This window comes from Mirounga angustirostris, unplaced genomic scaffold, assembly GCF_029215605.1.
Source record: "Mirounga angustirostris isolate CCGP_5_RB_7025 unplaced genomic scaffold, mMirAng1.0.hap1 SCAF_15, whole genome shotgun sequence".
Classification (NCBI taxonomy): domain Eukaryota; kingdom Metazoa; phylum Chordata; class Mammalia; order Carnivora; family Phocidae; genus Mirounga; species Mirounga angustirostris.
The window spans coordinates 41708725-41725575 of NW_026991723.1; the positions used below are offsets into that span (position 1 = coordinate 41708725).

Genomic DNA, 16851 nt, shown 5'->3' on the forward strand with positions numbered 1-16851 from the left:
GTGAACGAGGATGAGAAAGGCAGGGGAGGATGACTCCCAGGATGGGGCAGTGTGATTGGCTGATTGAAATGATGTTGGAAATACAAGAAGAGGAGCAGGCTTTTTTTTTTTTTTTTTTTTTTTTTTTTGTAGGGAGAAGAAGGGAGACAATGGTGAGTTTTGCTTTGGAAATACCGAAGTTTGAGGTAATGTGGAGTGATCAGCAGGATATGTGAGTCTGGACCTAAGGGAAAAAGTCAGGCTAAAGATAAAGGTTTGAGATTGATTAACGTAATACTCTCTGGCAAAGAAAGAAGGCAGCATAGGCACTGACGGGAGAAACAAGACATTATAGATAAATGGAAGGCTAACAAATGCATTTTGAGAGATTAATTATGCCACTAGAGTTTGGAGTCCTTGAGGGATGGAATTCTGTCTCCTTAATTTTTATATCCTCAACATCTATCACAGGGCCTGGTACCCAGTAGGCACTTAATGAATGTTGGTTGAATGAGTCAAATTCTACCATCACCCAGTCCCTAAACAAAGCTGAAGCCATCTCTAGATTTCAACGGAGGTCTTACTGATACTGCTTTTTTATTTGATTGCTAAAAATAGCATGTGTATTTATTCTGCCTAATCAAAAGCTAGAGGAGAAAGCCTAAATTTGATTGTAAGAATGTCTCTAGGAAAGAGAGGTATGCTAGCAAGGAATTTACAGGGTGTAATAGTCCTGTTGCAACCTGTTTTTAGCTGGTTAGACTCCTATGAAGTAGAAAGCTGAGAACTTCTTTTGTTAGAGTGGATTGTGGAATAGATTAGAGTCAAACAGAATCTGACAGGTGAAGACACTGTCTTACCAAATCTTTAAACATGATTTTATAATCTTAAGATGGTTAACCCAAATATTTGATAATACGTAGTTATCTTATGATTTTTAGTTTTCAGTGAATTTACAAGGGATGGAAACACCACAGAATAGCTTTTAATTTATAGAACTGACAGTATTTTAAAAGTCAAATATGATTTAATGCATCTAAAAACCCAGTGGTGGTGACTTGTTAATGACTCTCTAAATGTTACTTGTGGTCTTTGACCTCCTCTGTAGTCTTAGTTTCTGGATCCCGGGTCTGAGGATCAGCTGTGCAGGACATACGGGTGTTCGCACAGTTGGCTTGCTGACGACAACTGTCCATATAGCTGTCTTGTGTGTCATCATTCATATTGTTCAGTGTCATTCTGACCTAGCCAAGCTAAAAATGGTACTCCGGCTCAAGAGGGATTTAAAAACCTTGACAAACTAAAGATAAGACACTACAGAATGTCATGTACGTGTGCTTAACAGGTTTTAGCCTAAACACATCTAAATAGCTGATTTCAGTTGTGCCTTGGCCTTTATCCTTTGGAATAATTTCCCCTCGGAAAGAAAATATCTCCGTGTGGAGGACTGTTAACAATTCATAAACTTATTTCTCTATTCTCAAATATGGGTTTTGTGTTTGTTTAAATAGCTCAAGGGCACAGAAATCTATCTATGGGGTGCACTCTATGGTATATAACCTACACCATAGATTTATCAAGCTGTCTAGCGCCTTTATAAGATGTCCGTGATCAAATCACCCTATCCTCCAGCTTGATAATTTGATTTGAGGGCTCCGTTTTTCAGATCCTTAATTGGGATGTAGCCAGCTTGATAATTTGATTCAAGAGATCCATTTTCTCGGTCCATAATTGGGATGTGACTATTAATGTGCGGGTGGTGGTGGTGGTGGATTTGTCCTCTTTTTCTGGTGACAGCAGCAGGCAGTCATGGGAGTGTGCTGGCTCCGCTCCAGAGCTGTAGGTTAGGTTAAATAACCTGCCAGCAAGAGAAGGCCAGTTTCTCACTTCCTTCTTTTCAAATGATGAGTGCCTGTGTTTGCTGCAACGTCAGCGGAGTGCCCGCTTCTGCGGAGCGCCAGGGTCTCCTTCCCATGGGTGTGGAGCACAGCAGGAATGGTTGCATGTGTCTTGGGACATCATAGCTGGGGAATCTTCCATGTGAGATGGTGACACTGTGTAAGGATGATTGCTGCGCAGGTAACTTGTCTCTCAGTGTAACAGTGTGTGTGTGTGTGTGGGGGGGGGATCAGGCCGTGGGAGAAAGAAAACATGAATGAATGAGAATGCCCACAGGCCCAAGGAAACTACTGAGGAAAATAAGGATGTTTGAATAATAGTCTCCATTACTTCTCACAAAACTACTCTTATGAAACTTACACATTTTTGCTAAGATTGCCAGACAAGGGACCAAGGCAAGGTAAAGGTAAAAAAAAACAGTGTTGTTGTTTAGGTAGGGAAATGGAAGATTGCCAAAATCCTAAGCGATTTCCCCAACTATTAACTATTCATTATAGATATTAAGAGGCGTTGGGATTTGGTGCTGGGAGCACTGCACTCAGCATCCCAATATTAGGGATGGTGATGACTGTTTCACAAAGTGGATGGCAGAATCAAGGGAGGTAGTGTGAAGAGTGCTCTGAGAAGCATAAAGTACTTTTGGAAGTACCAGTGGTACTACTAATAGAAATGTTACTCTATCCATTTCATTAATTAAACAGTTAAGGAAAAGGTAACAGACAGAGGAGAATATCCATTCAGATGTAACTATTCGATCCATGAATGTTGACAAGCTTGAAGCCCTGCTTCTCTCAGTAGGCACATACCTACTGCTAATGATCTTTTTTATCATATTCTCTCTTTCTCCTGCCTTGTAGAATTTGTGAGTTTGGAATGACATTCTTATTTGATCACATACTTTCTACGAGCCTCTGTATGCACAGCGTTTTTCTTGCTACCAGTGTTATTACGGAGTTTCCTCTGGCTGGTGCCCTTCTCTGTCTATTTACAAAAGGCTCTCCAGTATGCCTATTCTACTTGTTTAACCAAATTTTATGTTGATTAGGTATTAGAGTACGTGCCAGGGAAGTTAGATCCAGTCATGTTGTATACCAGACTGCATAAAGCTTGAAAATGTATCAGGAGATAGTACACTTATTTACGAAACTCTTGGAAAAAAGAAGCCAGGAAGTGTCTGTGAAACGCAACCCTGTGTTACTGATAGAAGGTTGACCCGCTAGAAATTGTTCAGATATTCTCTGGTGAGATGTGGTTATTTAAAAAACTTGACAGATGGTGAAAAATACTGTCTTTCCTTCTATACCTTTAAGGCAGAGGATGGCCACCACTTTCTGTAAAGAGTCAGATAGTAAATATTTTAGGCTTTGTGGACCATATGGTCTCTGTCTCAACTCTCCACTTCTGTCATGGTAGCAGGAAAGCAGCCAAAAAACAATAGGTAAAAGAATGGGTGTCATGTGTCCCAATAAAACTTTATTTACAATAATATGCGGTGGGCTGGATTCAGTTCCCAGGCTGCAGTGTGCCAAGGACACACTGCTCTCTGGTGAGGAGGTTGAAAGATAGTGTGCAAGCTGCTCTAGGGTAGGATGAAAAAGAGAATAAAAAGAGAAGGGAAATTGGGCGCCTGGGTGGCTCAGTTGGTTAAGCGACTGCCTCCGGCTCAGGTCATGATCCTGGAGTCCCGGGATCGAGTCCCGCATCGGGCTCCCTGCTCGACAGGGAGTCTGCTTCTCCCTCTGACCCTCCTCCCTCTCATGCTCTCTGTCTCAAATAAATAAATAAAATCTTTAAAAAAAAAAAAAAAAGAGAAGGGAAAGCCATAAGGAATCTGTGGTGGTGGAAGGAAGGGCAGAAGAGGGCGTGGGACAGAAGAAGGCAGGGATGTGGAAACAAAGTAGAGCATGAACATGGAGTGATAAGAAAGGAGGTTACAGGAAATGCTGTAGAGGTCCCTCTACTTGATGACACTGTCTGTGGTCAAAGTGTTGATTTTGAAGCAATGGATGCCATACTAGATTGGAGTAAGTAAAATTTTAGCCAGATCAAGGGTATGGTGTGAAATCCTAATTATCGCTTACTTTTCCCAGACGTTTAAGATTTGGGCACTGTACATATCTTTTTATGTGATAAGCGTACCTGCATTTCCATCTACAATCCTACTGCTTCTTCCTTAGTGTCCTGATGGTGGAAACACAGCTGGTGCCACATTTCAAAAGTGTGTGTGTGTGTGTGTGTGTGTGTGTTTTAATTTGGAACATTAGGTCCAGAGGGATTTATAGCTGTGCGTGATACAACATGCAGGTTCACGTTCTGAGAGTTGAGCAGTTTTTCCAAAAGTGACTAATGTAATCTCATAGTTGATAGGTCCACCAGGAATAGCTTTTTTTGTGTTATGGTGGGAGTATACAGAAAATTAGAAAACAGACTGGCGGCTTGTGAGTAAAGGCCAATCAGTGGAATAGGAACGTGGATCTTCTGAATCACTTCAGTCTGGAACTTGAGTGTGAGGATGAAATAGATATTTCATACCAATGTTTTGACTTCTTAGAAAGTTTCATTTATTTTTCTCTACCCACCTCTTGTTTCCCTTGTGTCTTATGGCATATCTGTTAGAAATATGTGCTTTCTGAAAGTATGTAATAGGAAAGGGAGAAATCAAACTACTTTCCTAAAAGTCAAAATTTCAGAGTGTAGTAATGTTTTCTACACTACACATACCTACAGAGTGTAGGTATGTTTTCTTTATTCTTTGTCAAAATACTATGAAATTGAACAGTTGTATAGAATATTATAAAAATGTATGCAACTTGGCAAATGAGATTTATACTGTGAAGTTGTATGAAAAAATTCGTTCTATGTTAAGTATGAACTGTTACCCATTTTGAAGTAGAAAAATGTTGTTATATATATTTTATCAGTCACAGCTATAAATAAATCACAGTAAAAAGGGTATAGAATTTTAATTAAAGGATGAATGACGATGTGCTGCAACAGAGTTAAAGACTGACTTTTGAAATTATAATTTCAAATTAATTTGAAATTTGAAATTATCATTTAATGTATAGAACGGTGGCAACGGTGGTTTTAATCTTAGTTCACACTAAAATCTGTACTTTCAAAGGCGAGCCTACTTCTGTTAGAGGAAAAAGTGATTTTACTATTCTAATATCGTTGCTTCAGAATTCTTTTGACAGTAAAGAAATTTATTTTAGATTCTCATGTTTGAAAAGAATCATTTATATCCAATGGGCAGTGTTTCCCAAAGAAATTTCACTTATCCCTTTTCTGATTTGGGTTACTTTGTTCTCAGGCTGCCTGTTCTCTGTTTTTCATGAACAAATTTAATGCAATACGGAGAGAACCTTTTTTCTTACTGTCCTGGGTTGACTCTCTTTCCCGTTTATCCTTGTTCACACCCTGAAATTCAGACTTGCTTTCTGCACTCTTTTGAGCAAGTCTCATCTTTCACCCTTCATGTTTTCCTGTTCCTTGTCACCTTCCCTTCCTGCTTCTTTGCTGCATGGTTGTAGTTTTACTTGTCCTGTGTCACTGTTTTGTCTTCTCTCAACATACTGCTTTCACTCCTTCACACCCCTGAAGATAAAAGAACTCCTAGCCGATCCTTTTTCATGAGTGAGAAACAACTTTTCCTAGAAATATTTGGAGAACCTTTTGGATGCCTTCTCTCAAAGTCCTGGCTTAATTTAAAAGTGGAATCAACTCTTAAAATGTAGTAGAAATATTTGTGGTATTGTATCTGTTGTGTAGCACTCTCTCTTGATGGCACTGTCCACCATCTCAACACATCACTTATAATTAAATGAAAGTATCAACACATGCATATTCAAATAATGTTGTAATTATGATGCCCATTATTCAATTTAGCAAAATAATGGCATTTTGAGGTTTTCCCCCATCTAATATAAAGAATGATTTAACTTGGCAAATTAAATAATGTTGTAGTGAGAATGTTCATTTGATGAGAAGTCACAGGTTTAACTGCCAAATGCCCCAGCTTAATATTGTTCAGCGAGTTTATTTAGAGACTATAAAATGTGGCTTACTGTTCCTGTATGTCAAGCTTCACAGTTGAAGTCGGGTGCCTGATAATCATCGGGTTCAAGGACCTCCAGTGCTGGAACTGTGCTGTGGATTATACCTACATTGCTTATGGTCCTCCCTCCTCCTTTGCCCATATTAGCAATCTGCTTTTGTACTTTGACTTCCAGGATTTCCCTAGTGAATTTTGTCACAGAAAAAAGAGAATCATCAATATCGCAGTTAAACTTGACTTTCAAAGCTAATAGTATCTCATTTGGGGGCTCAAATTTAATAAATTTTCTTTGATTCTGGGTGAGTTTTTAAACATCAAACAATGAATTGGCCAGGGTGCAGTAAAATATTTAGATCTATTGACTATGGTTCAGAAGGGTAGAAGGCAAAACACTAGTGGTTTGATGTTGATAAATTCTCAGTACCTTAATCCACATTAATGTTTTCTTTTATCTGAGTGTGCATTGGTGACCAAAAAAAGCAGGAGAAGGTATCCGTATATATAAAATAGAAAACCTAAAGCAAATATATTTGTAAAATATGATTTATTTTGTTATGTTAAGTAAGTTAAAAGCATTCTCATCCTGACTAAAGACTCTGGAGAATATTTGTTAGAGATAAATACACATTCTGATTTGGGACTCCAGTGTGCATACAGTACTCACACCATTATAAAAATTGCATTACAGTGTATGTTTTATAGCATACACTTTGACATTCAGTTATTGACAGAAATTCTGCTCAACTTGGGAGTATAAAGATTTTTATAACCATAGATTAGCATGAACAATTAAAGATGTTGTCAGATGTTTGTGTGTGCTTGCTAGTATAAGGAAACCCTATGCAGTGTGATAGTTCATTCATAAAATAAGAAATAATTCAAACAGGCTTTAGAAGCTTCCCAAGTAGAATAGAAAAGCGAAGGAGAGGTTTTCGATCATGTACTGTTGCCAAGTTACATTCGAAGTTGCTCAGGGAAAAGTAGGGATATAGATACATATATTTGAGCAATTGGTGTTATTTTTTATAGTGCTCCCATTCTTGACCTTTACTATGTCATCAAAAACACTTTTGATCCTGTGGCTTTACGCTAGTTGCATAATATTTATCCAATATATGGTAGCAAAGAGATACATTTTTAAAACCAAGTCAGGCATAAGGAAAGTTAGAAAATATGCCTACCTATGAAATCTACTATCGTTAAACTATATAATTAAAAACGAAAGCTCACTGATCTTATGGAAAACTAAACTGTGAAAATCTTAAAGCTCTTACTAAGTTTGGAAATTAAAAATGAAAACAGATCTGTTTCTGAGCATTTTCTTTATCTATGTATAGTGTATGGGGAGTAGTTTCTCATTTGTCCAGAAGGTGGCAGTGTAATATCAACTGCCTGTGATACTTACACTGCCTAGAGAATTTGGTATTTCTCCTGGATCTGTGATATGTTTGTATTGTTCCCTTTCCGAATACTTAAAATATAGTACAAATACCACTGATTTTATTCGTTATCTTATTTAGAAGTTGCGTGACCGAGTTGGTTTATATGTATTTAATCGTTAAGACTCAAGTTTAGTAAGAAGGAAATGGGCAAATAAACCTCTGACTGGTATATTTTTAAGTCTCCTTGTGTGTTGAGTATATTTGTTTTTATTCCAGGGTACATATTATTGAAGTTTTCTTTTCAAAGACTAACACCTAATAACTATCTTGTCTAATATATATTAGTTAATACCAGTTAAATGAAACATGTTATTAAGAAAGTGATAATAATTAGGAGATGGCTGTTTGTTTTCGATTTTGTGGATATTTTTTTCCTTCTTCCTTTTTTTCTTTTGAGGGTGGAACAGTGAAAAAAATAATTCAAAACCTCTTGATCAGAAGAGCTCCAGTGACTCTTCTTCCCTCCCTCATTTCAAGCAGGAGGACGCTTTTTCTTCTTAACATTCTCCCCCAGCACTCTGAATTAGAGATTTATTTGCAACGAAAAATCAATTAGTCCTAAATTTATTCATGGATTTCAGGTCCAGCGATCAATGCAAGTCCACTCAGTGGGCTCAAGGGGACCCAGTTCATCCCAGTTAATGTGTCTGAAGGGGAATTACCATTGATGCTGTTTTTTTCCCTTTAGGTCAGAGATCAGATCTCGCTGTCACGGACTGCGGCAAGTAGGAATGACTTCACCCTGCAGCTACCCAAACTGCACCTGGAGACCTTTGCAATGGAGGGGCTCAAGGGTGGGCCAGAGGTGGCAGCGTGCCAGGTTAGAGTCTAAATAACATGGTTTGCTCCTGAGACGTATGAAAAAATAAATTGCACTAACTGGAGAGAATGAAGGCCTCCAAGTGTTGTGAAGAACTTAAAGGAGATGCAAATAATTTCTCTTAATTTTTCTCCCACCGTGAAACACTGTTTCATAAATAATTGTTTTTTCTCACAGTCTCGAAATAGCCTATTAAATAATCTAGAGAAATATATATATATATATATATTTTTTTTTTTTACCAAGGAAAGATATGTGTTTTATAGCTAAGTACAGTATGTAAAGAACATGCTTTCCTGTCAGCAGAGGACAATAAGACACTAGGCTGTTATCTCTTTAAGCCCGTCTCAATTTGTAGCGCTTATTGTTTTAAAATAAATCACTTTTGATAAAATTATCAGGAGAGATATTTGAAAATTTTCAATGTTAATTCCAGAGTAGAGCCAACATTTCATATGTGGCAATGTAATTTAAGCAACTGTGGAACCAAACTGTACTTTGCACTGAAGAGGATTTATTTACTCTTAATTTTTAGTTTTAATGAACAGCATAATAATGTGCAAACTGGGTTATTTCATTTATAAAACTCAAAGCTCCAAATCGTGAACCCCCAAGTAACTTTAAAATAAACTTAATAAAGAAAATCTTTTCAAAAACATACTCATTTTCAGATGCTGCAGATATCTTTCTAATCGAGGCTCCTACTGGGTTATTGTGAGCATTTTTTTTTCTTAGGGTTAGGACAGTTTTTTAATTGGACAAAACAAAATTCGATATGTGCTTTATTCACCTTTTAATGCCCAATATGCCTTTATTAGAGAAACCTATCAATATTATGTAAACTGTAGGAAGCCTGATACTTCAAAAGAGCTTGTTCTTGTTCAGTAGTAATCCAGATTTGTCAGTGTATCTAAAAGAGAGGTATCGGGGCGCCTGGGTGGCTCAGTTGGTTAGGCGACTGCCTTCGGCTCAGGTCATGATCCTGGAGTCTCTGGATCGAGTCCCGCATCGGGCTCCCTGCTCGGCGGAGAGTCTGCTTCTCCTTCTGACCCTCCCCCCTCTCATGTACTCTGTCTCTCATTCTCACTCTCGCAAATAAATAAATAAAATCTTAAAAAAATAAAAAATAAAAAATAAAAGAGAGGTATCTCCTAAAACTCAGTTTCTGTTTCACATTTTGAGGTTTAAAATAAACTTTGTCATTCTTTAGTTTATGACCCCGTGAAATTTTAATTTTGTACAAAATTAATGTCAGTCCAAGTGGGGCTATGTTAATTTTTTCTACTTGCTCCATAACCTAATTTAATTTGTTATTAGTATCCAAATTAATGCTCTACAAAGAAAAATACTCATTTTCTCTCATTAGATTGTCCACCAATATATTTAAAATATATATGTGATTTAAAACTAAGCATAAAATACTTTTATTTTCAGTTATAGGCTAAAATATTTTTATTTTCAGTTATAGGCTGGAATACTGTACCATTATTTAGTACAAGATTAAGATGTACATTTTAAATTTGATTACCATTATTTATGAATTCATTGTAACTACAAATACAATGTGATTTGAGATTTTTCTAGTGGCTGTAAAAGAATCCTTTACTTGGCTATCTTGATTCACAATCTCAGAGGGCTTAGTACTTGTCATAATTCACAAATAAAGACTTCCCCTGTAGATTTGGGTAATTTGGAAAGAGACTGATCCTCAGAATGCCATATTTTTGGGGAAAAAATACAAGCTCTCTATGGTTCTGACATCAGTGAATAGCAAGAAGGAAATGTAGAAATCCCTATTTCAAACTGCTGTCTTTTCCGAGTTCTAATAAAAATACTTACGCACATCACCAACACCTAAACACTTGGGCACATTTTGCATCGACATATTGTGATGGACATTGCAGGTTCATCATAGATATTGTAGTTTAGTATTCCATGCAGAGAAGAACACATGATTTGGACCATAATAGTGTTTTTTACACGGACACACAGACACAGACAGACACACAGACGCACACACACGGAGCTGGTGATATGCTTTGGGGTACTTTGAGGAGAAAGGCCCTGTAGTATCAACGACCTTAATTTTAATATGAATAGCCACCATTTCAGTGAGCATTCACTATGGATGAGGTATCATGCTTAGTTCTTTAAATACATCATGTTGTTTAATTTTCACAATGGACTGTAAATATGGTGTTATATGTCAAATGATAGATGGCATCGTTTCCATTTTATAACTGAAAAACAGCAACTACAACAGGTAACTCTGCTCAGATCAACAGCAAGTAAGTGGCAGGGCCCAGAGCCTGAATTCAAGTGTAGGTGTGTTTGACTGCAAAGCCTGAACTGGTAAAATCTGACACTAGAAGAAAATCTAGACACCCGTGGTAAATGGTAAGCATACAGCCTTTGAGATGTACAGTGGGATTTTCCTTCCATCTAGAAAATATACATTATGCCTCTGTGTAAGACGTAGGTCATAGTTTATGCTGTATTGTGGACAGATTCACAGATAAAAAATTTTGTTTCCGTGTGACAGGCTAATATTATGGAATGCTACTTTTCACCTTTTTGCAGTCTATTTTTTTTTTTTTTAAAGATTTTATTTATTTGACAGAGAGAGACACAGCGAGAGAGGGAACACAAGCAGGGGGAGTGGGAGAGGGAGAAGCAGGCTTCCCGCCGAGCAGGGAGCCCGATGTGGGACTCGATCCCAGGACCCTGGGATCATGACCTGAGCTGAAGGCAGACGCCTAATGACTGAGCCACCCAGGCACCCCAACTTTTTGCAGTCTATAAATATGTATATTTATGCTTAGTGGGACCACGTATTTAGGAATTCAGTATTTGTTTCACTTGCAGTCTGTGCTGATAAGTGGACTGTTTAGAGAGCACACGTCCTTTGATTATGTCAAGGAGAGGATGACTGTGTGGGACGTGGTGGTGGATTACCATTTGGCCAACCCATGCCACCATCACTTGGAGCCGTGGGAGCCGTCACTGTCTGTCTTTTCCAGCATGGGAAGCTTTGTTTCAGGTATAACCCTGGATGGAAGGAAGAACAGTGAGCATGAGTGAAGGGCGAAGAGGATTACCCTTTCTCTCCAGTCTGGAGGAGCATGTGACTGATGCGTTCCTACAGGAGAAAGTTCAGTTCAGAGAAATCTAGTCTCTGAGCTCTGCTAGCTTTTAGCCTCAATTCTCTCAAAAAAGCATAGTCCTGCCAATTTCTCAGGCTTGTAGGAGGACCGAATGGGACAGTGCGTGTAGAGAACACAGTGCCTAGCACGAAGAGAGCAAGGCAGTGTCTGGGGGCTGTTATGATTGCAGCCATTATGGGGCCCTGGTCGAGATGAAGTTCGCAACAGAAACTTGTTTTCATTACTTTTAAGGGTGTGTGTGCGTGCCTGTGCACAGTTGTGTGTGTGTGTGTGTGTTTTATTTGGAAGAATGGTTATTTAGGATCTTTTTCTCTGTATCTTCCATTTGGTTCTTCTACTCCTCCTTATTTCTTGTTTCTTCCAAAGCTTTCAATAACTTTGATTAAGATCCACATTAGCTCCCTATTTAGTTTTCCATGTTACTTGATGTTCCAGTGGGGCCATGTGTCCAGTGAAACCCTTCGTCTAAGCTCCTATGGCAGGTGCAGAACTATCATTACCTGTGCTTTCATCTCCCAAATAATAGCGTATCGGTCTACTAGAAAAAAATTAAAACACCTAGATTAGACAAGTTAGCTTTAGCTGGAAAGTCCAGGTCAACGTGAATGCAGAGGACTTTGGCATAAAAAATATTCTGCCCATATTTTATAAAGATAGTACCTGTTACTCATTATCTTATACTTCCTATTGTTTTTCCCCCAATAATGAGGATATACAATGCATTTAATATCTGGCAGTTATTAGCAGGCATGTGATAAATGTTTCTATCTCTACTTTCATTCAGAAATAAACAACAAAGAACAATATCAAGAGTTAACATTTGTTGAGTACTTTTTCCGTACCAGTTACTTCGCTAAGCACTTTACATTTACTGTCTCACTTCATTCCCACAATAGCGCATATGAATAAGTGCTCTGATTTTATCTATTTTATAAAGGAAGGAGCTAAAGTTTATTGAGATGCAGTAAATTGCTAAAGGTTACATATCCAGTGAATAAGGTCCATTCATGCTTTTAATCTTGCCTTTCTGTCTTTTGTAAACCATGGCTGTGTGTGTGCGTGTGTGCGCTTTAAGATGGTCAAGAGGGGCAAAGAATAAAGGTAGGGTGTGTCTGTAGAATACAATTTCATGTGTGAGGAAATAGTGGAGAGAATAGAAATCCAAAAGAAGCCAACTGGGGAAGTTACTTACAGTGTGTATTTCGGCCTCTTCATCTGTGAAATGGAGGTCAGAAGTCTCTGACTCATCATGTTTGTGTGATGATTCAAGGGGTTAGCACATCTAAAGTGTTCAGAGTGACAGGTATATTGTAAACACTCGGTGTCTGTTAGCTGTCCGTGGACAGGAACCCTTCACTGTTTTGTTCACTGTGGCATTATTCTTTGGTATAAATAAGTGGAGTGGCTGCATGTAAGGTTATGCACATTCTAAGGCTTTGATACACATTTCCCAGTTGTCCCTGGAAGAGACTTCCAGTTTACTCGAAATGACTTCTCTTAGCCCTTTAGTTTCTTTCTTAAAGTATGGGTCTTTATTTTCCGTTACTAACGGGAAGTGTTATCCTCTTCTTATAATTTAGATCTTCCCTGATTTTCAGATATCCGTTTTTGATCGGTTCTTAATTCACAGGGTTGCCAGCGTTCGGTCTAAGAGTCTCCATGGGGAGGTAAAGGGAATACAGTGTATGACTGCTATTTGTTTCACAGGTACTGTTTTTCATTCATTTCTGGATGCATAATGCTGCTTTGAATGTTTGCGATTATTAGAAATCTGACCTTTTTGGTAAGTGGAATCATTTTAGTGATAAGGTATCAAAAAGATTTGGAGGTTATCTAAAGTTGTTATCTCCGAGAGTTTGTGCCACTCTCTTTAAATTCTAAAATCAAAATAACTGTTAAATTAAAAAAACATAAAATGGTTTTAGACTTAGGTTGTGGGATCACATAGAATGTTGAAATGCTACCTTCTTCAAAGGTTAGAAGGTACTCTCCAGAGAAGAGAAGAGGTGTTTGTTAGGGAAAGACAATTAACTGGAAAAATCATACAGTTTATCTGAGAATAAATGCATTTTGATGAAAAGTGCCATCCTCCATCTCATCTATCTGCTTGAGGGCTGTAGTCTGTAGTTCCACAGAATATAAAATGTGCCAAGGAAGCCTTTAAGGGGAATGAGGCCTAACTTGAGGATGAATATAAGAATTAGTGTCTTTGTTTTTCTGTTGACACCAGGAAGAGTAAATGGCATTTTCTGAGGTGGTTGTAAGAAAATTGACTGAGGTGAGTTGTCAGAAAAACATTTTTGTTATTTGCTACGTGAAAGTTTAGAATTCTAGTGGTACCTGGGTGGCTCAGTTAGTTAAGCGTCCGATTCTTGATTTCAGCTCAGATCATGATCTCAGGGTTGTGGGATCGAGGCCTGTGTCAAGCTCTGCATTGGGCATGGAGCCTGCTTAAGACTCTCTCTCCCTCTCTCTCTGAAGAAAAAAATTTAGAATTCCATCCTGAAGATTTAATAATGCACCAGCAGACATTAAATTTCTTCAAAATCTCCTGGTAATAGAACTGTAAACAATGCTAAATGAGACAAAATAGAATGTTAAGATGTTAATGTGTACAGAGGACTAATTTTGTAAGGTTGTGTTGAAAATTGGGATAGCAATTATTAAATAATTAAGTAATTGCATTTAAACACTGGTTGTAGTCATTGTGAGTTAGGCCTCGTGGTCCTCGGTCTGTATCTTCTAAGATTTTCGTTCTTGATGACCAGGGAAACATAGTATTAGAGTAGCTTGATATCATTGCTTTTCTTCTCACCCTCCCTCTCTCCCTTCCTCCTTGCTTCCCTTATTTTGCCTCTTTGATTTGCACTTCGTTTGGGGGCCATAAGGGTGGTAGTGGAGCATGGGAGGGGAACGCATCAGTCAGAATTCTAGGGCAGAATGTTGAGAGGAACAATGGCAAAGTATGCTTTTTTTTGGTCCAGATATTTTACCAGGTGATATATGCTACCATTCTTTTCTTCATCCTTATACTTCATTTTAAAAGATTTATTGTAAAAAAGGTATTTTAAAAAAGTATTTATTGTTAAGACATAGTCTTGGGCACTAATAGCTAAGATTTCTAAAAAATATATCTGTTAAAGCGAGGAGTTATAGGGGTGCCTGGGTGGCTCAGTTGGTTAAGCATCCGACTTTTGATTTCAGCTCAGGTCATGATCTCAGGGTCGTGGGATTGGATCTCGTGTCAGGCTCTGTGCCCAGCATGGAGTCCGTTTGAGGACTCTCTCTCTTCCCCTCTCTCTGGTCCTCTCCATGCTCTCTCAAAAAAAGCTAGGAGTTATAAAAAGTTCTTTTTAAAATATTTAGCAGATGAGCTACTTTACATCCTCCATCATGGGTTTATTTCGGGTTGGTGGTAGTCTGAAACCACAGGGTTTTTTTTTGGTTGCTGTTGGGACTTTCATCATTGCCTTTTGAAAATGACAGGATGACATATGAGAACAAGGAGATGCATCTGTATGAAGCTTCTGCTACACAGAATCTCATATTGAGGAATCTCATAACTCCTTACTCCTTAACTCAGCTGAAAATATTCATGATTTAGTCCTTCTGGGAATGATCTGGTATCAGTGATCTGAACTGATGCTAAGTAAAATCTGATTCTTTACAAACTAGGCATGATTCATAAAGTCCTTTTTCCAATTTTGTTTTTAATCATTTCTTCCTTTGTTTATTCTAAGGAAGAATAATTAGGAAGAAGATAAAATCATTGCAGAGTCAGTATCCCAGGAGTTTGAAGAGGTTATGCAGCTTTACTGGAAAGTAAGAGAGCTGGTCACAGGACAGATGAAACCCTTGCCCCTTAGATACAAATTGCAGAGGTAGCTGAATTGTCATTATTTTATCCAATTGTGTTTTTCACAAGGAATACACAATTGTCCTTTCTTGTGAAGGTTGAATAGTGCTTCTGGAATTCTTGGCCAGAATCACCATTTTGTGTGAGCTCTTGGCCCTCAGCTCTTTGGGTGCATTGGCTTCTCATCTGTAACACGGAGGTGATGAGACCTGCCCCGCTGCATCTTGGGGCAATTGAGAAGGTCATATGACGTACGTGAAAAAAGTTTGAAGATTAAACAGCACTAGTAGATATTTTTTAAATTGTTTTTGTTCGAATATTTGGCATATAAATGTTCCTTGATCAGGTGTGTGCTTGCTTAGTTTTCAGTTTCCGGTGGAGATTTTTGTCCTAAAAACGAGCAAGGCAGTCAGATTAAAGGGAAGTTGGCAACCACGAGTCTGCAATTTTCTGTACGTCCTTGAGTTTGCTGGAAACATCGTGTTGATCAGAATGGGAATTTCTTTCTTAACAGCATAGTATTTGGAAGAGATAAGAGAATTCTGTGCGTGGGAAAGAGGCGAGCAGCATAATATTGGAGAAAGCCGATGTGGAGAGTCAGAACGCCTGGATTCAAGTCCTGACTGTAGGTTCAGCGTCGAGCCCCCATTTCCTGTGCAGATGCAGACGGCGCAGACTGTCCCGCTCTCTCGCTCACAGGACGGTGGGGAGCTCAGATGGGATGATGTGCATGCGAGGGTGCTTTTTATGGTGTAAAGTGCTTTGTCAGTATAAACTGTGTTGGACTGAACTGCAAACAGGCCTGGGGGCAGGACAAGGGACTCATGTACATTAAGGAATGTTTTAGCGTTTCAGCTCTTGGAGGTTTTTGACTCATGATTTGTTTGATGCAACTTTCTCTTTAATAGCCGAACAGAATGTTCACAATTTCAGTGTTCCCTCACATTTTAGTATAAAGCCATGGAGAACACTTTGAATGTACTTCTATTTGAATAATTATTATATAAAGTAATTAAGGAATTACTAGTGTTTTCATATTTTCTTTGAACTCTGTGGCCTTTACACCATTTATTTTTTTAAGAGGGACTTCGAATTCCATCTCTGAAATGGTGACAATATTTGCCTGTGTGTGAAATGTTTCAGACACATTTAGTCAAAAACAAACAAAACCACAAAACATGAAAGTACAGAGCATTTTTTTGTTTGGTTTTTTGGCTACAACGTTCAGCTCTAGGTAGCTCAAGGCAGAAAAGCTGCAAAGTGATATGAACATAATTTCTTTGTCATTAATGTTAAGAGGCAAAAACTGAATCCCAAACCTGACCCTTCCTCTATCTTTCTTTTCTCATATTTGCAGCCTATTTAAGTATAAGTATAACCTTACTAGATAATACCTCTTACTACTTATTATTGAGAGACTGAAGCCTGTGAGCACTTGAACTTTCAAGTGCTGCCACAGAAATGCTCTTCATTTTAGCTACTTGGACAAAAAACAGTGTTTGATGGAGTGACTAGGTGAAGACCTGGAAAAGGAAGGGTTATCTACAAATTGAGTGAGTTTATTATGGCTTAGTGATTTGCTGATTGATTTCATTTGCTGTCAGTTAAGGCTCTCTTAATGTCAGTTTTCTTTG

General features: G+C 38.2%; 1 protein-coding gene across 1 annotated transcript in view; it reads left to right on the top strand.

Annotated features, from left to right (window-relative positions):
* Positions 1–16851, top strand: part of CCDC171 (coiled-coil domain containing 171) — a 304666-nt gene that overhangs the window by 225923 nt on the left and 61892 nt on the right. The window contains exon 24 of the mRNA XM_064580122.1: positions 8066–8197. Coding sequence (XP_064436192.1) covers positions 8066–8197 — 132 coding nt within the window. The remainder of the gene's footprint in view (positions 1–8065; positions 8198–16851) is intronic.